General features: G+C 52.5%; 9 protein-coding genes across 9 annotated transcripts; 5 read left to right on the forward strand and 4 right to left on the reverse strand.

The window, feature by feature from the left end:
* Positions 1-501: 501 nt before the first annotated feature.
* On the forward strand, positions 502-1,265 carry BJX68DRAFT_268337 (uncharacterized protein; the record flags this gene model as incomplete). The annotated part of the gene is made up of 2 exons (XM_071046061.1): positions 502-688; positions 754-1,265. The coding sequence occupies 2 exons, from the start codon at positions 502-504 to the stop codon at positions 1,263-1,265; spliced, it is 699 nt and encodes a 232-aa protein (XP_070897484.1).
* A 1,713-nt stretch (positions 1,266-2,978) lies between these two features.
* On the forward strand, positions 2,979-4,757 carry BJX68DRAFT_119825 (phosphatase PAP2 family protein). Its single transcript, XM_071036098.1, has 3 exons — positions 2,979-3,193; positions 3,253-3,791; positions 3,837-4,757. Exons 1-3 carry the CDS (start codon positions 3,119-3,121, stop codon positions 4,468-4,470), a joined length of 1,248 nt encoding a protein of 415 aa, XP_070897485.1. The 5' UTR covers positions 2,979-3,118; the 3' UTR covers positions 4,471-4,757.
* Positions 4,758-4,811: 54 nt separating this feature from the next.
* Positions 4,812-5,610, reverse strand: BJX68DRAFT_268339 (uncharacterized protein; the record flags this gene model as incomplete). Its single annotated transcript, XM_071046062.1, has 2 exons — positions 4,812-5,206; positions 5,304-5,610. The coding sequence occupies 2 exons, from the start codon at positions 5,608-5,610 to the stop codon at positions 4,812-4,814; spliced, it is 702 nt and encodes a 233-aa protein (XP_070897486.1).
* A 147-nt stretch (positions 5,611-5,757) lies between these two features.
* On the forward strand, positions 5,758-7,155 carry BJX68DRAFT_240163 (uncharacterized protein). Its single transcript, XM_071040641.1, has 3 exons — positions 5,758-5,950; positions 6,006-6,503; positions 6,594-7,155. Exons 1-3 carry the CDS (start codon positions 5,834-5,836, stop codon positions 6,645-6,647), a joined length of 669 nt encoding a protein of 222 aa, XP_070897487.1. The 5' UTR covers positions 5,758-5,833; the 3' UTR covers positions 6,648-7,155.
* Positions 7,156-9,544: 2,389 nt separating this feature from the next.
* On the reverse strand, positions 9,545-10,799 carry BJX68DRAFT_276929 (SEC14 family lipid-binding protein; the record flags this gene model as incomplete). Its single annotated transcript, XM_071048226.1, has 4 exons — positions 9,545-9,931; positions 10,007-10,396; positions 10,461-10,602; positions 10,663-10,799. 4 exons carry the CDS (start codon positions 10,797-10,799, stop codon positions 9,545-9,547), a joined length of 1,056 nt encoding a protein of 351 aa, XP_070897488.1.
* Positions 10,800-11,536: 737 nt separating this feature from the next.
* On the forward strand, positions 11,537-15,191 carry BJX68DRAFT_276931 (isoprenoid synthase domain-containing protein; the record flags this gene model as incomplete). Its single annotated transcript, XM_071048227.1, has 10 exons — positions 11,537-11,800; positions 11,983-12,230; positions 12,288-12,471; positions 12,568-12,864; positions 12,996-13,150; positions 13,225-13,490; positions 13,575-13,641; positions 13,697-13,781; positions 13,848-14,165; positions 14,437-15,191. The coding sequence occupies 10 exons, from the start codon at positions 11,537-11,539 to the stop codon at positions 15,187-15,189; spliced, it is 2,637 nt and encodes an 878-aa protein (XP_070897489.1).
* A 969-nt stretch (positions 15,192-16,160) lies between these two features.
* BJX68DRAFT_268344 (uncharacterized protein) lies at positions 16,161-16,993 on the forward strand (the record flags this gene model as incomplete). Its single annotated transcript, XM_071046063.1, has 2 exons — positions 16,161-16,429; positions 16,462-16,993. 2 exons carry the CDS (start codon positions 16,161-16,163, stop codon positions 16,991-16,993), a joined length of 801 nt encoding a protein of 266 aa, XP_070897490.1.
* Positions 16,994-17,692: 699 nt separating this feature from the next.
* BJX68DRAFT_240164 (SDR family oxidoreductase) lies at positions 17,693-18,820 on the reverse strand. The gene is made up of 2 exons (XM_071040642.1): positions 18,192-18,820; positions 17,693-18,117 (listed from the first exon to the last, which is right to left on the reverse strand). Exons 1-2 carry the CDS (start codon positions 18,770-18,772, stop codon positions 17,946-17,948), a joined length of 753 nt encoding a protein of 250 aa, XP_070897491.1. The 5' UTR covers positions 18,773-18,820; the 3' UTR covers positions 17,693-17,945.
* Positions 18,821-19,499: 679 nt separating this feature from the next.
* On the reverse strand, positions 19,500-20,731 carry BJX68DRAFT_268346 (NAD(P)-dependent alcohol dehydrogenase; the record flags this gene model as incomplete). The annotated part of the gene is made up of 3 exons (XM_071046064.1): positions 19,500-19,646; positions 19,697-20,472; positions 20,539-20,731. The coding sequence occupies 3 exons, from the start codon at positions 20,729-20,731 to the stop codon at positions 19,500-19,502; spliced, it is 1,116 nt and encodes a 371-aa protein (XP_070897492.1).
* Positions 20,732-22,411: the final 1,680 nt, after the last annotated feature.

Below are 22,411 nucleotides of genomic sequence, written 5' to 3' on the forward strand. Positions count from 1 at the left end.
CGGCGGCAAACACCATCCAGGCCCTGCGTGCCCACCAACCACAACGCAGCCTACCCAGCCTTGTTCGAAGCGCCGACCGGGAGACATGGCCTTAGTTCGAGACCTCTTTGTGAAGGACCATAGAAATCCGTCTGGTCCTTCCCGTGCGCAGCCGCTGGGGGCGGGCCGATCCTTGCGGCTGCATGAATAGTCTGCAGGCGGTGGAGTTCAGCGCTTGGAAATTTGGAATGATGTTGGGTTGGTTTGGTTTTGATTGTAGTTTCGACTATGTGTGCTTAATGTTCATGAGAAAGCAAAAAGAATCGGGTGCTTTATTTATAGATTTGTTGGTTTGGGTTTAGTCGCGATGGTGGTGAAAGAAGTCTGGACAAAGCGAGTCTCGGGTATATAGGAGCTCTCTTAATCTCAACCTTGACCTCGACCTCGTCAGACTGCTCTTGTTTGCTTCAAATCGTCATCGCTCTTCGAATCCCACTTGATATGGCGTCCCGAAAATCAACCATGTCGCTCCATCGCACCCTCCTCTACCTTCTCTCTCTCACCTCCGCCGCGCTCGGCAACGACCAAGACACCGTCGACAATCCCACCCACACCATGGACATCGACACATCCTCATCATACAGCCGTAACCTCTTCACAAAGACTTTCTCCTACGGCGGAAGCATCCCTCCACCAACCTCCCTCCCAGGTCCGCATACCCACCCACCGTCTCTCCCACATAACCCCAGCGAACAGTCCTAACCATGCAAGTAGACACAGACACAATCTTCGCCGAAGAACCCCACCTGGACAACACCCGCTGCTCCGCTTCCGATCACTGCCTCCCCGGCGACTACTGCTTCGTCCACGACGGCTCAATCCGCTGCTGTCCGGAGGGTCGAGCCTGCTTCAGCATTACAGCAGATATCTGTTACGAGCAAACGGTATACTGGTACGAGGAGGTTCACGTGCACTACGTCGATGTCGATGAGGACGGTGGGGAGGGGGAAGAAGTTGCTGTTGTGACGGAGTGGGAGGTTGAGAGTTCGGTTGTGCAGACTGCGACGCGGGTGACGGTTACGGCGTCGTATCCTGCCGATGGGAGGGGGGAGTTTGCGAGGGTTAGTCGGGGGATTGTCAGGGACGCGGAGACGAGGGTTGTGCTTGATGAAGTTCCGACGAGGACGAGGGAGATTACTAGAGGGGTTAGGAGGACTTCGGGAGTGGAGGATATCAGGATGCTTGATGGGTTGGGTCGCTGGGATGAACAGGTTGTGCTTGGATAGATCTCATGCAGTGTTCCTTAAGTAGATGTTTTTCTTTCGTCGCGTAGAGGTTTCTCGGCATGTGCCAGGTCAGAAGACTTTGAAATTCTCTTGAGATGAGTATTGTACATGTTTCTCATGCACGTTGATCGTGCCCGAGGTATTCCGCAATTAGGAGCCACAGCTCCAGCGGAAGCTTCTGTGACATGATTCGTGAAAGGTGTGGTGCTTCTGAAGCAGAGTGCTGTCAAAAGGTTATTCGCCAAGCAGGACGAAGGCACGAACAATCAAGGTTTATTATAAATCAGTGGCCGGGTGAGGCAAAGTCGCCTCCCTCAACTTTTGTACTCGTTTCCTTCAGATTTTCCAACATGGGCGAGTACTATGGCCGAGTCCTGGGTTGGCCATGAATCGCTTCCTCACTCAGATAGCAACCCCCTAAGTACTGTGAGTGTCGCCTCTGACATACTGTTACTTGCAGCTTTTCGTCTCGCAGAATGCTCTAGCACATTCACACGTTTCTTTCATGTAGCTGAGCTTCATCTAGCAGACATCTGGTAGGAGCTTACCTCTTCCTCAGTCCTCTGTATGACCATCTACACCGCAGCGAGCTTCTCTCCCGGTTCAGTGGTCCAAAAACAATGGACTGAAAATTCCTCACATAAATCCCAGCTCCGGCTCAAGGTGAGCTTCGATATTGCGGCTTACCATTATGCGTAAGACGGACCCTAGAAAGGACGTAGCCACGGTGAATAATCTGCGGTAGCTTGAGCCAAATATATAGTTGCGCAGCAACCACAAGTTGTGGCTTCGCTTGTTCCGACGGGACCAAGCGCACGATGAACCAAATTAGATCAACAGCTTCTACAGTCGGTCAAGAGCAGCCAGCCCGATATTAGCTGAGAAACTGCGCTATGCCTCACCCTTTGATGTTAATGGTGCATCAGGGTCACTCAATGATGACATCACGTGACCAAACACGAAAGCGGAGGACCAGCGTTTTCGCCGATCAGGAGGACTGGAGGCATTTCATGGAAGGCGGAAGACGAGCGAGAGATGATATTACCAGATTTCCATCTTGATTTCTCTCAGATCATTCCCTCTTGCCCATCACCAGCAGAAACTCTGCCATGCAACACGGCGATGACCAGATTGCGCCAGGCTTGGCAGAGGCTTGGTGGGCGAGTCGCGCGACCGCTTCCGTATCCGTCAGCGACTGCGGAGACGAGATCCTGGCCGAAGCCAATCGCAGGAATCGACTCTGGCTTCCGGGCGTTCCGCGACGATCTCTCCTGAAATCCCTGGTTCCGTGGCGATTTGGTCGGGCGGTCTCCTGACTTCTTTCCCAAAAGACCAGCAGGAACAGCAGCGGAAGCAGCGAGAATCTGGGGTGAACAGTATTGGAAGGAACAGTAAACTTATGCGTAGTGACAGTAGATACCGTTTAATCGATAATCGTATAGAAAGAAGAGATGAAACGGTTGTGTGGTTCTGCAGTGATGAGGCTGAGCGCGATGCGCTGTGCTGGGCCCGAATCCTGAAACTTGAATTATTGGCACACCAAATTCCTCTCCTCTCTTCTCCAGCCGCCATCTTTCCTCCTTCGTCTCCTCCCCCTTTTGCTGTTGCGCTGCACTCTTTTCAGGGCACTCTCTTTGCCCTTTTGCGTGCTTTCTCGTGTCAAGGGGTCCTCACAGAATCCTGGAATCGTTCTCGTCCCTCTTTTTCGCGCCCCTTTCTCACCTCACGTGCAGACTCTGGTCACAGTCGCCCGTCGCTCGCCGGCTCCTCCGCAACGCAATCGGCCTGCCTATCCAGCGGTGATCTTATGATTTGAAGCTCGTTCACCCTACTCTCTTCTTTCAATCGCCAAAATGTCGACCAACTCGACTCAGAAGATCGATCTGGGGAAACCCCAGTTCGCCTCTCACTCATGGGTCGAACCGATCGTACGTCTCTCCGGTTGATCGCTGCTTCCCTGACTCGGACTAACGTGTATGTCTTCTAGATCGTCGTGAGCATTATGGTCGCTTCCCTCGTCTTCAATCGTACCCGACACTACAAAATCTTCGACAAGAACCGTGATCCACTGGCCGAGCGAGAACTCCTCAAATCCGACGTCGAAGCCACCTCCGTTCCCCTCCGCGACGAACAATCCCGCAAGAACCCTCACGAGCCCAAGCGACGCGTATACGGTTGGTTTGTGATCAGGACACCGAACTCCTCCCGCTTCGCCCACCATATTCACAGCCGCATTCTGCAGAAGCTGCCTTTCTTGGTGGAGATGTTCTACTGGGTCCTCAACTACGCTTTCTACTCTTGTACCAAAGCCGTTGCGCAGGCGCTTTCTCCCGCAGGAACGGACGTGGTGCAGCTTGCACAGGATCATGGAATCGGAATCCTCGACATTGAACACCGGTCTATCTTTAGCATTTTCTTCCCGATTGAAGAGTCCGACTTCCAAGCTTTCTTCCTCAACAACCACCAAGGCTGGATGACCTTCTTTAATCGCATCTACTCCCTGGTCCACATTCCGGGAACTGTCGCGTAAGTTCCCGTGCCCCTAATGCTAGGCTTCGCTGACCTTTTTAGCTTCATTTCTTGGTACTACTGGGCGGCCCCCGATTTCGAGCGATTCGCGATTGTCCGCCGCACAATGACGCTAGGAAACTTCTCCGCCTTTATGGTCTTCTGCTTCTTTCCCTGCATGCCTCCGCGACTGCTCCCCGAGTCCTTCAACTTCCATGATACCGTGCGCCAGGAACATGCCGAGAGTGTTTGGGTCGGAGGAAAGATGGTCAACCAGCTGGCGGCGATGCCCAGTCTGCACTTCACCTACGCCTTCTGCATCGGCGCCACGTTCATGTACCACTCGAACTTCTGGTCCATCTTCCAGGGTGGACGCAGAACCCTGCGGTCGATGGTTTCGACCGGGTTCTTTGTCACACTCGCCATTCTGTACCCTTTGCTGGTGCTCTCTGTGATTGTCGCCACAGCCAACCACTACTGGCTCGATGCGACCGTTGCCATGGTCTCCGTCGCCATCTGCTTCCTGATCAACAAGATCTGGCTCATCCTTCTCCCCGCCGAGGACCTGCTCCTCTGGGCACTCCGCCTCGAGAAGCCCGTGCCGACCACCGGCAACCGCCTCCGCAACAGCAACAGACAGACCAAAGGTGGCGAGCCCTTTGAAGAGTCCGAACACTTGCTGGAGCGCTACTCATAATATGAAAACACGGTATATATGGACCGATCTACGGGATTTTAATGGCGCATATAGAAATAATATTCACGCATATTCTTACGCATATAATGGAGCGTGATAGGAAGCTTCGATTCGCGATAGCTCAAATGAAAATTGCTCAATGTTTGTATCAATCGAGACGGATAACTGGTTCCTCCTAATCTCAAGTGCTTGCTGACGGAAATGGCCTGTGCGAAATGCTACGGGATGCTCATCTGATTTTCCCAACGAGACGATAAAAAAAAAGACCGACGAAAATAGAGAGGCGTAAATAAAAGGAAACCACGAAACCACGAAACCTCGCAGGTTTTAGTGAAACATCGTCAGTGCAGCAATTTCCACTGCCCGGCCCCTTGGTTCTGGGAGGCTAACATACCCAAATACCACAGCGCGAGGAGCACGGTCATTCTCGGCTGAGCTACAGTTCCCTGTGCATCCCATGGGATGGGTGGGGAGAGCTCGAGGTTTCCGTTGTCGTCTAGGCGACGGATCGCCACCAGCTCGTGGTCCGTCATGATGAAGCCGTACCGGGTCTGGTTCTGTTTCATGTACCAGTTAACCTGACTCAACGCCTGCCTGTACTCGGCCTGTTCCGTCGGCGAACCAAATTGCATATTGGTGTGCCATTTCCAATGGGGCTTCAAATCCCCGGGGGCGCGATTTGGTCGAGCATTTGGGGGCGGACCCTTCTTCAAAAATTGCGATGTCTGGTAGATAGCTGTGATGGGTTCTCGCACTTTCTCCGACGCCGATGGAGACGGCAGTTCTTCCATTCATCTGTGGTGGGGTCTGATTTGCCAAATGTCTAAATGCACAGCGTAGGCCCCGCCGGATTCTTGGAGCAGCATACTCGTGTACTCGCGCCTTGAACCCGTTTTCCGAGCGGATGGTTTGCGGAGGGCTGGTTGGCAGCGGGTTTGGATCAATTGTGGCGGTTGCCAGGAGTGGGTAGACCTGCTGGATAGTCGGGACATCGAACCCGGCCCACGGAGTAATGTCATTGATCTGACGATATGAATAAGCCCTGTTGGCGGTGTTTTCTCTGGGTTCGCGGGGTGGCCTGGAAGGGATATTCGGCATCCCAACCTGCAGGTACTCCATGAGACTGCGCTGATTCGCCATTCTGAACTTATTGGGCTTGGTTGTATTCTTGGTTCGTGCTGTGTTAGTAAGGCTAATGGCCAATCAAGACTATCCAATAGACCTCTCCGGAGTAGTAATAAAAATGACGAATGGTAGCCATTCAGATCAACTATTTTCCGTCTTCACGTCACCACTACCTTCACTGAAACTCTGGATTGTTCAACTCCCTAACACATACTAATTCACCTATCCCATCTTAATCATGGAAGCCAGTCAATCTTTTCTGTCTGACATTACCTTCACTGAGAAACTGTCAGAGTCACCTGATTCTGCCAGATTCCTTGTTCATATCCACAGCACGCCATACTTTTTGAAAGTGGTAAGTGGGTACATTATCCATTCTGCCAGATGGCTTGCTCTGAATAATCTTTTAGCATCGGGGACAGGGACCAATAGAACCGCCGCCCATTGACCGGGAAGTGGACACTCATATCTGCGAGGTGAGGGCTTACCAGCGACTACGAGAGCATGGCCGTTGTGACCGTGGCGTAATCCCTAAATACCACGGAAGCATCGAGAACCTAAACCTCGAGCTATACAAACCGCACCTGGATATGTTTCTTAACGACGAGTACCCTCCCAAGGCAATTCTTCTTGAATACATCCCGGACATGGAGCAGCTTCACTGGAAAAACTACACGGATGCCAAGCGCGACAACTTCATCAAGGGCCTTGCGGAGATCCACGCGGCTGGAGTAATTCACGACGACATTCATCCGAGAAACATGATGGTTGTGAAGGGGGACCCGGAGAGAGCGATCTGGATCGATTTCGACAGGGCGCAGACCTGGGATAATGATAACCTCACGGGCAAAGAGAAGGAATGGCTGCAATTCGAGAGTGAGCTTGCTGCGGATCAGCTGGGAATGATGGTATGTACTCCGCATGTTTACTTGACCCGGACCCCGGCCCCGATAAAGTTGAGCTGCTGGAAACATTGACTGAGGTTGGTGGGTATGTAGAAAGCCGATGCGGAGGAGGGACAGACGAACAAGACTGCGCGTTTCTATTGGTAAGCTTTGTTGGATTCGTGCCTGAGCGAACCTGATCACCTGGGTGGCTCCTGCGGTGTTGATAGCAGCAATTTCTCCCCATTCAAGGGTATACGGTTCACCGGCCTTGTTGTGCAGCAAGTATTGGAAGATATCATCCATCTTTTCACCCCGCACACAGGAAATCAAATGGATGTTTGAGCGTGGGTTTGGAGTTTCGTATGCTAGAAAGTTACAGAAGGAGAGAGGGGATCCAAGGAGCGCGGTAGAGGCTTGGAAGGCTGGAGGCAAGTAAACGCAGTGTTGTTCAGTGAGATCAGTGAGAAGTATGCGGTGGATGAGGCAAAGTGACTTTCAAGTCGATATATAAGTCAGTCGATGAACGACAGTAGTACCAATGACTAGGGCCCTGCATTATATCCCTACACTGATTCCTATCAGCGACTATGGCTGTCCTGGTATCGCCCGGCGCATGCGCAATGCCACCTTCAATCAAATCAAATATTGCAAAAACAGAGAGAAGAATCAGCATGCCAATATTCCCCCTTGAGTCTAAACCCATATCACGCGCAGAACCTGTGGTACTCGGTGCTCTGGCTGTCAGCAGTGATACAATCCCATGTATACCTATTACTATCCCTCATCACTGCTGCGCCCACATAATATTTGCATTCCTTCTGCATCACCTCAGTGATATCATCTGACACTTGCTGTCCTTTGACGGGAGTATCTTGTTGCTGCACCGCGCGGCAATAGACCGGCAAAACTCCAGAGGGACTAGGCAGCTTAACAGAAACCAGGTTGCTAAATTGTGCTGGGCCAGGGTTTGTCGAGAGATCGGTCAAGGCCGTGAGCATATCATTGTTGACAGGGCAGGTGTGCATGTGAATCTGGTTCTCCGTGATCGAGTGCGCGGAGTTGATAACGAGTGCCTGGGCGGTGGGGTCGGATATCTTCTGCGTCTGGCCAAAGTCCCAGCCGAACGCTGCGAGCGAGGAATGTTTAGTCTGGAGGTCCAGAATGCTCGGGATGGGGGCATTGGTCGTGAGCAAATGGCGATTGAGCTGGATCCAGAAGAATTGTCCCGTGTTGCTACTCTTTTCGCAGTTGCTGTTCTGATAGCAGGAGCACAGTGCATTGAACCAGATCCAACAGGATTTGCACCGGCGGTTTTTATCCGAAGTGCAATGGCCGTCGCAGTCGTCAAGATGGAGCTGGGACGATATCGTTGTGGAAGGGCAGAATGATGAGGCGGACTGCGTAGCGTCGCACTGGGTCGTGCAGACATCGTCTCCGCCACCGCATGTGCATGAGCCCACGCTTTGGGCTTCAATGTCCTGACTGCTACAATCAGCTGCGATGGCCTGGTGAGCCAAGTAAGGGACGAGCACTATGAGAGTGCCATATACGATTCTTTGCAAATGCATTTTTGTAATCTGGCTTTGGCAGCGCCGAGATAGCAATTAAGTTAACTAAGACTTGATTCGACAAGACATGTTCTGAAAAAGGAGGATTGCTTCGACTGATATAGAGATCCCTTCTGGACCGGGTGGCCGCAAACGTCCAAAAATCAGCAAATCATGATTATATCAAGAAGGTGGCATGGCTAGAGAACCATGGGAACGTCTTTCTATTGTTTCGTGGTACAGAGATGCATTATCTTTCGCTTTGACTGATATAGAGATCCCTTCTGGACCAGGCGGCCGCAAACGTCCAAAATCAGCGAACCATGATTATATCAAGAAGGTGGTATGGCTAGAGCACCACGCGAATGTCTTTCTGTTGTTCCACGTGGTGTAGAGATGCATTGTATTTCGCTTTCTTGAGGTGATGTCATTACCTTCTGATGGCTGCTCCAGCCACTCTCGTGCCGGATGCACGACTCCGCAGGTTATCAGAGGGTTCGGTTAGCCACTGGCATAATGCGTAGATGAAAGAAGTCCCCAAAGCCTGGGATTGACCGGGTTACAGCGAATCTTATTGTCCTTCCAAATGTTCATGAACAACAGGGATTGTAATATACAATTAACTTTTAGTTATAACGAACAAGCCAAACTCCCAAGGTAGCTCTGTAATTACGATTTGCTCCTTGGCAAATAGATCACTTGTACTAGGATCATCTGCTGGTCTACCCTCTCAACAAGAGTTTTGATCGCGGTAATGTTCCAAGACACCCCCAAGTTGAGGGCCCAGGCAAGCTCAAGAATGCTGAAAGGTCTATGTGAAATGGCAGAAACTTTCAGGGCTGTGCTGATGAGGTCCTCGATTTTACTATGATTTCCAGTCCAACGAAGAAGTAGCGCTATAGATGAAAGAGTTGACTAGGGAATGGCATGTCTCCCAAGAAGGATCATATTAGACTAATTGCATGAATATCCCTGATTTAAAAAAAGTCAGCTATCATATTCGCCCATATAGCACTTCCTTGTGCTAAAAGACTAGTCAGCATGAGATTCGGCCACTGTTTTAACTTGTTTTTAGACAGTCGTCGTACGGTTATTGATCATATGCACTAGCTACTATCAAACGAAGCAGGGGCTAGCATATGACACCGCGTTTGAAGCATATGAGGGCGCCTGATATTCGCCATCCTACATCCCAGCTAGCTTACAGCTTAGGGTATAGAGTCGCAGTTGTAAGTCACTGCCTGTGGGGGCCAGATCTCCGGTAGGGGGGGCTACTCCAGTGTATTGCTATGAGTAGTATGTCATATGACTGTTGTTTGCTGTTGATATGATCTCTATTCAATGGCCTCCCCGGATACGTACGGACTATGTACCTAGTGTCCCACAATCGGTCAGCATCATTGAGCGCAACACCTTCAACTAGGCTGGTCCAAGGGAGGTAGAGGTTGTGGGCTACGTCTTGTGGGCTATGTCTTGTGTTTTCAGACACATAAGATCCTTGTATTCATCTAAGACTCACAACTGCGCTCCATTGCGAGCATTTAACGATAAGACAGCTACCTCGTCAGCTCTTGCTACCCCCTCGATAGTCCCCGTAGCAATCGCCTTCCACTTCCCGCCATCAGTTTTAACCCATTTGATCGGACCAGGTGGCAGCTGCCCCTCCGGCACTGACCACTGCAGTGCTCGACAGAGCTCCTCATCCAGATCGGGGAGAATCCCAGTCTCGTACGCGAAACCTCCCCCAAAATTCGCGGGGATACTGGGATGCTCGATATCCTCGTTTAGCGCAGGATATGTCTCACTGGTCGTCAAAACAACAATCTTCTCTGCAGTCTTGGGCTCGACGAAACCCTTGAGCATCTTCCACAGCGTTGAGAAATATGATGGCGCATTGCAGACCTGTGCAGATACGAGAATCAGCAGTGGCATCTCAAGAAAAGCCGCCCCTTGATTTGGACAGGGGAGGGCACCCACATAAATCCGATCAATAACCTCTGGAAAACACGTCGCGAGGATCCAACTAATCTCCTTGGCAAAATCCCTCACATCCCACCCCTGCTTCAGCGAGACCGTCGTCGCCTCGATCAGAACCACGCATTTCAGCACATCGTTATCCCGACGACCGGACTGGGCGTCCCGAACAGCGGTGCACAGCGGGAGGACAAAGCGCGTGAGCCCGTCGAAGAACACCAGCGCGCGTTGCGCCATGTTCGATGTGTACCGCGAGTTGCCTCCATCTTGTCGACCTGAGGGGATCGTCCGCGTTGCGCGCCAGTGGGTGATGTGTTCCTTTTCCAGGGCGGCTATGTCGATCATCAGCAAGGGTCGACCGCGGTTGTCGCGGCGGCCTGTCCAAGTTGGGTACTGTGGTTGTTAGCGCTATGTGAGTAGCTTTCTAGCGGTATCTGAGGTTTAGGGGTGTGCGTACCAGTCGCCGTGTATCCTCGTAATCTTCAACATCGATCAAATCATAGAGACTCAGCGCCTCATTCTTCGTGTGAAAATCGGTTGCTTGTTGGAGTTGTTGGAGCGCGAGAGAGGGGTTCATGCTATTCGCCTGGAGGAAGCGTCTTCATGACTCAGGATACCATTCCAGATGAGCCAGATCTCGAAGGGTGGTAGTCACTTACAGAAGAGTATGCTGATCCGTGATTCCATCCTGGATATCACCATCCTTCCACCCCGCGCGCTTCAGGAGGCCTTTCTCGGCGCATAGCTTGCTGAATGTAGCTGCCGCAGCCGCTTCGTCGGTGGTTATACCGACCATGATTCGTGTCGTTTCGTAGTGCGATCGAGGACTTATCTCAATATAGTGGAGTAAACCGAGTGGACTACTCTCAAAGACGCGATCAATCTTGAGGAAATGGGGGAGGGTAAGTCTTGCGAGACCCTTGACCGCGGATGCGAGAAAATAATGACGTTGCACAGCGTGAAACATGCGCGATCGGCACGATGGTCACACATGGGCAAATGCACGCTCACCAGGATCCTGGGACGGGAACTAGAAATCTAGTGTCGATCATGGTTCCTTGGGGGTTCGAGCACGATCTATATGAATGTATTCCCTGAATCATTTGTACATATGATCTCGTCTCGGACCATCGACGCACGAATCGCCTTGGATAAACCGCTGCGCCCATTCCAATGACATCAATGCTGTTCTCCACGATCTTCGCATTGAACGCGCGTGATAGGAACTCTTCAGCGCGGCTATGGATCCCAGTGGAGACTGCGCCGAACGTCATATCGATGCAAACCATAGTTCATCAGCGCGGTTCCAAGATTTCGTCAACAACCCTATCTCCATTTCCTCCAGTTTGGCGCCGAGGGTTGCGTTCTATTGGGCCAAGTAGGGGCGAAAGGCGTGCGTGAGGTAATTGTCGACTACTAGGGTAATCGCACGAGTCATGGCCAGGTAGAATCGCTGGAGGGGTATTTAACGCTGGGGTAGAGAACAGGCGTGTCTGTAGAGAGAGCCACAGATCAATCGCAAATACCGACAAAATGCCACAAACACAATCCGACTCATACCTCGACCCCTCACTATCCACCCCCGTCCACCGCTCAACCCCTGACATCGCCGGCTTCTGCGCAGGCTACGAGCTCCGGCGGCATCATCACGAGGACAAAGCAAACGAGGGGTCGCTGGCCTGTCGCGCCGACTGGGAAAAATACATCGGCCCGATCGAACGCTGGGGGTCGTGTAACCCGTGGGAAGGGCATTTCGGGGCCGTCGTGCTCCCGTTCTGCAAGCCCGAGCGGCTGGCCGTTATTTGTTATATCTTTGAGTGTGCGTTCCAGATCGAGCCGAGGGGATGCGAGCCAGGTGGAGTGTGCTAATGGTGCGCAGATGCGTTTCTGTATGATAATGTTGTCGAGTCGGCGGCCAATTCTACGGTTTGTTCTCTCTCCCACTACATAACATACACGAGCCGAACTGATTGGAGCAGTTGGACATGGACACGGACAACATCGCCCTTGACGAAACAGAGTACCGCACCGTCCGCTCGATCCTCGGCACAAAGCAGATCCAATCGAAGATGCTGCTCGAATTACTCGCGATCGACGCGCCTTGCGCAGAAGTCGTAATCAATTCATGGAAGGAAATGATCTCGACAACGGCGAAGCAGGACAAGACGCGGGCGTTTGATACACTGGAGGAATATGTGGATTATCGAATCATCGATACCGGCGCCCCGTGAGTAGCCACACTTCTTCCTAGGGCCAAGAGTATATCTAATAATATTACTCGCAGCTTCGTCGACATGCTCATGCGCTTCGGCATGGGCATCCTCCTCACCCCCGAAGAACAAGCACGGACTGCCCCGATCGTGAAACCATGCTACGCAGCCCTCGGCCTCGCGAACGATTACTTCTCCTTCGAAATTGAGTGGGAAGAGTTCCAGCGCGAGGAGGACAAGACTGCAATGACGAATGCGGTGTGGCTGTTTATGCAGTGGGAGGGTCTGGACATTGAAGACGCGAAGCGCCGTGTGCGTGAGGTGACGAACATGTACGAGAGGGAATACCTGAAGAATGTGGAGGAGTTCTGTGCGGGTGAGGGGAAAGACGAACCGAAGCTGCAGGAGTATCTCAGGGCGCAGGGACACCAGGTTCCGGGGAATGTTGCGTGGAGCTTGAGGTGTCCGCGGTACCATCCTTGGCTTTGCCGCGAGGCCGGCGAATTGCTACAAGATGCGATCGCCGAATCTAGGGAGGAGAAGCCAATATATGAGACCGAAACTACCCTTCGGAGTAGCAGCCCAAGTCAATCCGAGTCTGATGCTTCCGAGGGCTCTCCGACCTTCTGGTCTGGCTCGTCAAGGTCGTCAGTTCGATCGTCAGTCTCGTCGGCCGCTTCCCTACACGAGAAGCAACCCCCTACAGAACAGGTGCAGCTAGGAGACGAGGTACGTCTCTAAATCGACTCCAACTATGTCACACACAGGCTGACGTGGTCTAGATCCTCCTCGCTCCAGCCGAATACATCAAATCCCTCCCCTCAAAAGGTGTCCGCGAAGCCTTCATCGACGGCCTCAACGTCTGGCTCGTCCTCCCCGACCACCGCGTCAAGCAGCTCAAGAACATCGCACAGACGTTACACAATGCCTCACTCATGTACGCACCCCCTCTGCTCTTCTCCCTTTCTACTTCCTCGATCCCCTTAAAAAATCACTAACAAAAGTATCCAGGCTCGACGACATCGAAGACTCCTCCCCCCTCCGCCGTGGTCGCCCAGCCACACACACAATCTTCGGCGTGGGACAGACGATAAACTCCGCAAACTACCTGCTCGTGGAGGTGATGGACCAGATCCGCAAGCTGGACGATCCGGGGTGTCTGGATATCTATCTTGAGGAGATGCGCAATCTCTTTGTCGGGCAGAGCTTTGATCTGTATTGGACGAGGCAGGGCGAGTGTCCGTCTGAGGAGGAGTATGTGGAGATGGTTAGGCAGAGTATGTTCTATCCGTGCATTTTCTGCTTTCAAGTTTCCTGCTGTGTTCTCTGGAGCGAGTGCGAGTGCTAACCCCTTTGCGCAGAAACCGGTGGTTTATTCCGGTTGCTTACGAGGCTGATGGTGCAGATTGCGCCGGTGCGGAGGAAAGAGTGCGTTTCTGCTCCCAATCTACGAGCTACCGGAGCTGACCTTTTACGATAATAGTCTCGACGGCCTCTTATCATCGCTCAGCGGCGTCCTAGGCGAATTCTTCCAAATCCGCGACGACTACAAGAACCTAACTGAAGAGGTACGACCCCCCTGACAACTCCACTATACACCACCGTCGACCAGTTATTAACCCTTTGACGCGCAGTACACCGGCCAAAAGGGCTTCTGCGAAGACCTCGACGAAGGCAAATTCTCCTTCCCCCTAATCCACGCATTGCACACACAACCGAAGAACATGCAGCTCCGCGGGATCCTGCAAGCATCTCGGACCGCGGGCGGCGGCGGGCTCGATGGCCCCATGAAGGAGGCTGTTCTGGAACACCTGCAGCAGGCGGGCAGCATGCGGTATACAGAGGCCAAGATGCAGGAGCTCATGGAGATCATTACGGATTCAGTGGTTGCGTTGGAGGGGGAGACGGGGACGGCGAATTGGGTTGTGCGCTTGTTGGTGCAGAGGTTGAAGGTGTAGAAGCGTTGTAGATTATTGCTGGATTTGGTTGGATAGGCGTTCTCGTCATAGTGACATTGTATGATATGATATTAGAAGATATTCATGGATTGTTTATTATTCATGTGTTTTTCATTACTTAAGTGTATGTCATGGTATAGTGCTGCACATCACGATGATGTCATCACTCCCTTCGACTTATATGCTTCCAACGCACCACAAACTATCGAGGCTACAATCAACTTATCCATTAAACATCAATAAATCAACCAAAATGCCTACAAAGAAAGTCCTCATAGTCCTCTCCGACGCAACCTCGTTCCCGCTGAAGAAACCCGCCGGGTCCAGCGGCGAGACCGCCAAAACCGTCGACCAGCCCTCGGGCTTCTTCCTAATGGAGCTCGCCAAACCCCTCCAGAAACTCCTCGACGCCGGACACGAGGTCACATTCGCAAGCCCCAAGGGCCAAGAACCCGTCCCCGATCCCAACAGCGAATCGCTCGCGGCGTTCGCGGGGAACTTTTACGAGCGGCGCCGCGAGAATGAGTTGCTCGAGCGCATGAAGCGCGAGAATGGCTTCTCGCGGCCGCGGACGTTGGCCAGTATCTCCAACGATGAACTCTCTACCTTTGCCGGGGTGTTCATCCCCGGCGGCCACGCGCCCCTACGCGATCTCGGCGACGACAAGGAGCTCGGCCGGATCCTTCGCTTCTTCCATGAAGAGAATAAGCCGACAGCTGCGATCTGCCACGGGCCATATGCGTTGCTCAGCACGAAGCAGGCTGGTGACGGGACGTTTGCGTACAAGGGGTACAAGATCACCGCGTGGAGCGATGCAGAGGAGAAGGTGATGGAGACGATTCTGGGTGGAGAGATTGAGAAGGTGGAGTCGTCGCTACGGAATGAGGGGGCGGAGATGGTTACGGGGGTTGGAGAGAAGATGGGGCAGACGACGCTGGATCGTGAGCTTTTGACGGGGGAGAATCCGCTCGCTGCGGGCCAGCTTGGGGATAGGTTTGTGAGGATGATTAGTGTTTGATTTACAGAAGCTTCTTTAGTGAGAAGGTGATGGGTAGCTAGCGAGAGGCTGTACGATATCCAAATTGTTAGTACAATTTCCCAAATGCGTATACGGCTTAGTCTGATTCATGGCTTGGACTACTAGTAGAAGACAGAAGCTCCTGTCAAAGAGCACAGTCCTCACCTAGATTCAGGACGAACCCATCCTCGCGGGAAGGGTGCACGGACGACAGTGAAACTGCGCATCGCAATTCCGCACGAGTCAGGTCCATAATAATAATGCTCGAGCCTCGAGTCCAGACTCGATGACCACTCATGGTTCGCTGGCCAGGCAAGGACTGGAACGTGGCTCACTGGCTTATCCCGGCACGGGAGCGGATGCGAGATTTCGTCGCCTGCTCTGAACAAAAGCGAAGAGAAACATGTTCGCGGCGTGCGCGGGTTCCCCTGAAAAGCCCCAACCTATTCCGGTGGTTGAGCAGGGAACTTGGCAGGGCACCATCCACAGAAAAGAGCGGAGACTCTGCTGAAATTGGCCAATCTCAAGGAGTTTCGGACATCACCTGCGGGGGTGGCAAGCAGTAGATACGCGATCCAGTGTCGAGGCTCGAGTTGGGAACAAAGAGAATCGTTCGAGGCGGCGATGACTGAGCCTTGGGAAAGCGACATGACGAATTGTCTGTTGGCAAGCTTGCTGTGAAGACCTTTTCTTGAGGGGAAAGGACGGAAGGGGAAAAATCAGAGTTTATTGTGATAGGGTGCGCCGTTCTATAGACTTTCTTTGTCTCCTGTCACCGCAGCTGTCGATCACATTTCGAGCCTTACAGCTGCCGAAGCTCGCCGCACGGTGGGATAAAGTGCAAGTTTAGTTCCTGAGGGGACGGCCTGCCCCTGGAGATTCGGTTTGCATCCCGAGTCACCTTGACAGCTACCATTTCGAGATTGCTCACTGTTCGCGCAACCACCACGTACGTGCCGGCATGTCGAGCGATGGGCAACAGGAGGTGCCCGAGTGGAACATTTCCTTTAGGGAGGGAGGCTGGGAAACCACAGGACCCGACCAATGACATTTTCTTTGCAGGAGTGATCCTCCTCTCCATCGCCTCGTACAATGTCGTCGAAGTCCTGGTCTGGATCTTGAGTACATTCCGGCACTTCCATGGCCTCTACTTCTACAGCGTCCTCATCACGGATATCAGCCTTATGGGATTCATCGGGCTCTCATTCCTGATGCTCTACACCGGAGGCTCCGCGGTTTGGTCAGTTGTTCTATGGGCTATCGTGTGCGCAGTACTGCAAACAGCCCAAATCCTCATCTCTATACCCGTCTTCACCTCGTCTGCCCGCATAACCCCCGCGTGGTTCGCGCCGTCCGGATCCTCATCATCGTCACCTCTATCATCATGCTCCCCCTCCTTGTTATCTCCGGCATCTACGCGAGTGTCACGCCCTCTTGGGTAGCGAGATACGGCATCATCACGCGCGGGGTGACTGCGATTAGCACCGCGCGCGAGATGGTAGTATGCGCAATATATTGCGGGCTGGCATTCAGAGAACTTCGCGCTATCGCCGCGCATGAAGGGCGCGCCGGCGAGAAGGTCATGCAACAACTGATTGCTGTCCAGCTTGCGATTAATCTGATGGACATCGCGTTGATTGCGCTCACGTTCGGGTCGCCGACGACAATCCAATTGGGGTACACTTCTCTCGTGTATGCGATAAAGCTGAAGATGGAGTTTGCCATCTTGAATACGCTGAAGACATTGTTGTCGAGTCCAACGGAGTGTCTGCCTTCGTCGCGGATGCCGGAACCTGAGCCCTAGTCCTGCATGCCATCGTCTATCCCGACCGTCAGTACAGTTCGCCCTAATCCCCCACCCCCATCTCCCTCGCCCTCGCCCTCACGCGCGTTTCTTCCATCCGAAGACTGGTAGTGCAAATTCATCGAGAGCCACCGCGTTACTTCTCTCTGCACAGAAGTTTCTCAACGTCTTCATCCGCCGAGACGATAATCCGGACGCACCGCGCCGCCTCTCCCCTCCCCCAGCGCTCAAGCCCTTATATCTGTACCTCGCTCACCTTCATTCTCATCCGAACTTTACGTGAAGGACGCTCGGCACGTCGAATGATGCCAGGATCCATCGAAAAGGGCGAATGGGAAAATTTACTTTACATGGCGCGTAACCAAATGGGCATCGAACGACTCGACGTCTATGTGAGATCCATGGATACCTCTAGGGCTTGGCGACCGTCTCACCTACAATCAGCCGTCCTCCAAGGTTGACTAGTCGGCCACGGCGGATGTTATCCATCCGATTGTTGGTATTCAAACTTCAGTGGCCGAGTCCCGCCTTTTCCTCGTCTTTAGAAGGCTATCGACAAGAAATCTTTCGGCACAACGAACGGGAATCTCAACATCGGCCTACCGGGTCTCAACACGCTGTATGCGTGGCGGCATACTGCTCCACGCTAAACTACCTCGATGTTGAGTGGATGGGTGGATATAGCATAATGGATCTATAGTGGTATCAGGGTCTTGATGTACATTCTAGGTACCCCATATTTATGCGAGTTAGAGAAGCTTAAGATCCAGTCGGACTCCCTCGCGGAGCTTCCTTTCAATCAGTAAGCTTGTGTAGGTCCGAGACGAGAACCTTTCTCAAACCAATCCACCCCATTGGGCATATCTCACCACGGATAACCTCTTCGGATTAGGAGTCGAGCGATAACAGTCCTTGTCTTGCTCTGGACTCCCCCGAAGTAAACCGAATCGCTCTACCAGGGGAACTCCGACCCATCCCAAACGCGCCACTGCCCACCAACCGACTCCCTCGTCGCCCCGTCGATTGTTCCCAGAATGCCATCGACAGTCTCTGGAACAGCCTGAGCGGGCTTCGGAACGCCCAGCACCTTGGCAGAATGATCGCTCATATCGGTGTCGACCCAGCTGTAGCCTGGTTAGCTACGAACACGCCTAAACAACAATCATGAGGATAAAGAACGCAAGTATATAAAACTCACCCTGGATCCGCAACAAAAGCCACAACGCCCGATTCCGCCTCCTCAAAATGGATCTTGCGAACGATCCAATGCAGCATCGCTTTACTTGGCCCGTACGCGGCGCTCGGGAACGGTCTCTGCTCCATGGCCCCGATCGTGCCCATCGCGCTACCGACACCAACAAATATGGGCTTCGCGCTCTTGATGAGGAGCGGATACACTGCTTGGTACAGCACCAACGGCCCGTAGGCGTTGGTCTCGACGTGCTCGCGGACGACGGAGAGGGGGACACTCCGGACGGGCGAGTAGTCGTTGCCTACCGCCGCGTTGGCGATGACGACGTCGATGTGCGTGATGTTGTGGGTTGTTTGGAGGGTTTCGACGGCGGTGGCTGCGTCGGTGGGGGATTGAGAGTCGATTTGCACGATGATTAAGACCGACTCGGGTGCTTTTGGGAGGGCTGCAAGGGAGGTCGAGGATTCGGCGTCGGGGTTGCGGACGGCGGCGATGACGGTTATGTTGGGGCGGGATAGGAGCGCTGCGATGAGGCCGCGGCCGATTCCACGGTTTGCACCGGTGATGAGGTAGATTGTGTTTGTCATGTTGAGTTGGGATTGAGATGGGACTGAAATGTTGGAATCAGGGCTGAGGCTGGTGAGAAGACGATATCCCTAGCTGGGCGGGAGGGGATTATGTAGTCTTCGTCGGAGACTTTGGGACGGAGGCGCGGAAAACCAGAGAGACCAATCGGAGAGATCATGTCGTTAGCTATATCGCGTGCTTGGCTGGTATGCCAGGTGGGAATACAATTCTATAGGCCTCCCGCAGTTTGGGGGCCGAAATGGAGACTTGTGCACCCAGCAGAAGATCGAGTCATCATCTGGAGTTCCGCCTTCAGGGTAGACAAGATCTATATCATGTGGCAAAAGGCCGAGCCTCGTGCCAATCTCGTCTTGGCTATATCCAACATTTGCGTCAACTCCGAACGGGAGGACGATGAACAGCTTCGTTCTGAGATTGGACTCCGCGCCTCCGGGCAGCGGATGGATAATCGCAAACTCTCCGGTTTTTGTCTCCGAGCATCATTCGGGGCTGGAGCGAACAAGAAATGTCCGAAAGTCGTCTCTCGGAGCTAACGCGATTCACCGAGGCATAACTCTTGTGCGGGGGGTGGGTGCACAAGCTCATTTGGCTGCAGATCACAAGACGATCATCCTGGGTTCAGCATTGACCAATGAGTAGACGTCGTTCTTTCTGGTCAACTGGAATACTTGTCATTCAGAAACAGGTGGATATCTACAACGCAACGAAACAAATCCAAAGAATATTCTAGTTCCAGAGGAGAACGCCCTTGAGCGCCTTTCCTTCCTTGACCTCCTTGAACGCCCTCTCGTACTCTGCGACCGGGTAGTATGTGACCATCTCCTCTAGGGGAAAGCGGCCTTGGGCGTGCTGCTCAATAAGATACGGGAGGAACTACTACTGTCAGCTTCAAATTAGCCGGACCATGGTAGACTCGGACATACCTTTTGCGTATCACTATCCCCCTCACAGCACCCCAGATACTGCCTCCCCATCACCAAATGCGAAAAGACATCGACCCCCGCACGCACACCGGGCGTCGGCGCACCAACAGTCGCCCCCTTCCCCCTCGTCCCGAGACAGTCCAGCGCCTTCTCAACAACCTGTGGAATCCCCGCACAGTCAACCGAGTAATCGACGCCATTCTTCCCAGAAATCTTCTGGATCTGCGCGACAACATCAGGGTCAGACCCGAGCACTGTATGTGTTGCTCCGAGCTTCTTCGCGAGCTCCAGGCGCTGCGGCTGCAGATCGACGGCGATGATGATCTTTGCATCACGGAGCTTCGCTGCCATGACTGCGCTCATACCCACGGACCCAACACCGAAAATCGCGACGGATTTTCCAGCCTGGACATCCAAGGTATTCAATATCGCACCCGCACCCGTCTGAATCCCACACCCCAGCGGCGAGAACAGGTCCAGTCTCGTGTCGGATGGGACCTTGACGACCGACGCACTGCTAACGACTGTATGTCGGGCAAACGAACTCTGTCCAAAGAAGCTCCCGTGGATCTTCGTTGTCCCGTCGGCGGACTTGAGCGTCGTGCTTCCGTCCGGTCGCTTCTGCCCGAAGTTCCGTGCCACCCATTCGGTGCAGTAGGCTGGGTGGCCTTCATCGCACTGTGTGCAGGAGCGGCAGTGGTCGAAGCTGAGGAGGACGCGGTCATTTGGAGAGACCTGTGTTACGTTCTTGCCGACTTCGAGGACGACCCCGGCGCCTGCAGTTCAATGTAAGCTTGCTCCATTCGAACGTGATTGTGGTTGAGACGCGGGAGGGGGTAAACCTTCATGTCCGAGGACGCTGGGGAAAGCAGACGGGAGTGTCCCGTTCATGCACGAGAAATCTGTGTGGCAGATGCCAGTCGCGTGGATCTCCACGAGAACTTCGTCGGCCTGGATGGCGTCGAGGGTCACCTCCTCCAGCTTCGGAGGCACGTTCACCTCTCTCGAGACGAGGGCCAGTGTTGTGACTGCCATGACGTGTGGTAGTTTGTGTGGGTAGGGGTAGGGGTATACGGGGTATCGCTATGGTTGAAAAAGTGACGAGGAAAAGACTGTTACACTCCATCAAGGACAACTTCAAACGAAGGCATTATATACACGAGACCAGGCAACAGCCTATTACCTCACCCACCATCCGACACCACCGATCATCATGCGACATTACCGAACAATCACCCAGCCAATGCCGAATACTTGGGGCAGTCGCGCCGTGCAACCACCCGTCACAGACCCAGAGCACCAGAACAAAAGGGACGCAGTGGAGAACGAAGCAGCAGCTCGAGAGCAAAGCTCCATTCCCCCACGCGACCCCGCATGCACCAAGTCAGAACCATAGTCGAGGAACTCCTAAATTGGAGTAAATGCGGACTCAAAGTACCGAAATCCGTTGCCGGAGACTGTCGATCATCAGTGGCGATCCCCTGGTTCGTCCCCCGGACAATCCCCGAATTTGATTTTGGGCCTGAATGGGGCACTGACGCAGGTTATCAGGGGGCTCCTCGCTCATTTGAAGTTATGTGTATTGTTAAGCTCTCGCTTGGATCAGTAGGACATATTCCGTCTCTTGTCTCTCTGTCAGAATGGTTTGGAGAGAAGGTAGACTACACACCTCGTCTCCACACCAAGCGCTCATCGAGACCCCTTTATCCAGAACAGCTGTTGTATGTATTGGACGCCAGCTCACCCATCGGTTTTCAGCAAAACACCCTCACCAGCGACCAATATTCAAGATGCTAAGCCAGAAGAGAACACCATCTTTGAACTAATAGGTAATCTTATTATAAGGAGTATGTCCTTTCTCCAACAGGAGATAGTGGTTAGATTGACTTCCCACTTAATAGTTATTCTAGGCGCATCTTTACTGACAAAGATCACCTAGAAGGTAACAAGACTAGTATAGAAAGTCATGAATGCTATAATAAAGATTATGCGGTCTATTATATCATATATAAGTAGTATACGTCTTTACGTTTGTGACAGGAGTGGCGTGCGAAACATCTTAGAAAACATGGTGCTTCGATCATGGTACAGCGCCTGGATCAAGTCTAACTCTTTAAAACAGGTGTTACCCCCTACTTCTGAATCCTGAGCCATGTGGATCTTCCTGGTACAAACGAGAACTTGGTAATGTGTCATGGTCCTCAACGAGGAGGGCATGGGTGGCCTTGACGTTCATGGAAGGCTTGCCGGGATAACCCCGTTGAAACATCATGATCGTGTAGGCTGTGGAAGCCTTCTCGTATCATGGATAGTGTGTATTAACTAGTTTTGATCTTCTTTTGCCTCGCAAGCCTGTTAAATAGCTTGGTTATTAGCATAATTAAGACATGGCTAACCTGCGTAGCCATTTTTAGTTTTGAAAGCTCAAGTTTCTAATACTACTACTCTAGACTTAGAGTATTAGTAGAAGTAACCTATTAAAGGCTTTATAAAGATTAAAATAACCTAGCCACTTAATAGGTACTTGCTAAGTAGTTAGAATAGCTAGACCTACTAATTATTACTATTTTATAAGGATTATAACTATAACTTTACTATATTTTATGGCTATAGCTTCAAAGTACTAGATAAGGCAGATTACTAGTATTTATAGCTCCCGGACGGAGTAGCAGTTACTCTAGGTCCCCTTGCCTTCCCAAATATTCCACGATTGTA

Source organism: Aspergillus pseudodeflectus (assembly GCF_044049435.1).
Source record: "Aspergillus pseudodeflectus strain CBS 756.74 chromosome Unknown BJX68scaffold_30, whole genome shotgun sequence".
NCBI lineage: Eukaryota > Fungi > Ascomycota > Eurotiomycetes > Eurotiales > Aspergillaceae > Aspergillus > Aspergillus pseudodeflectus.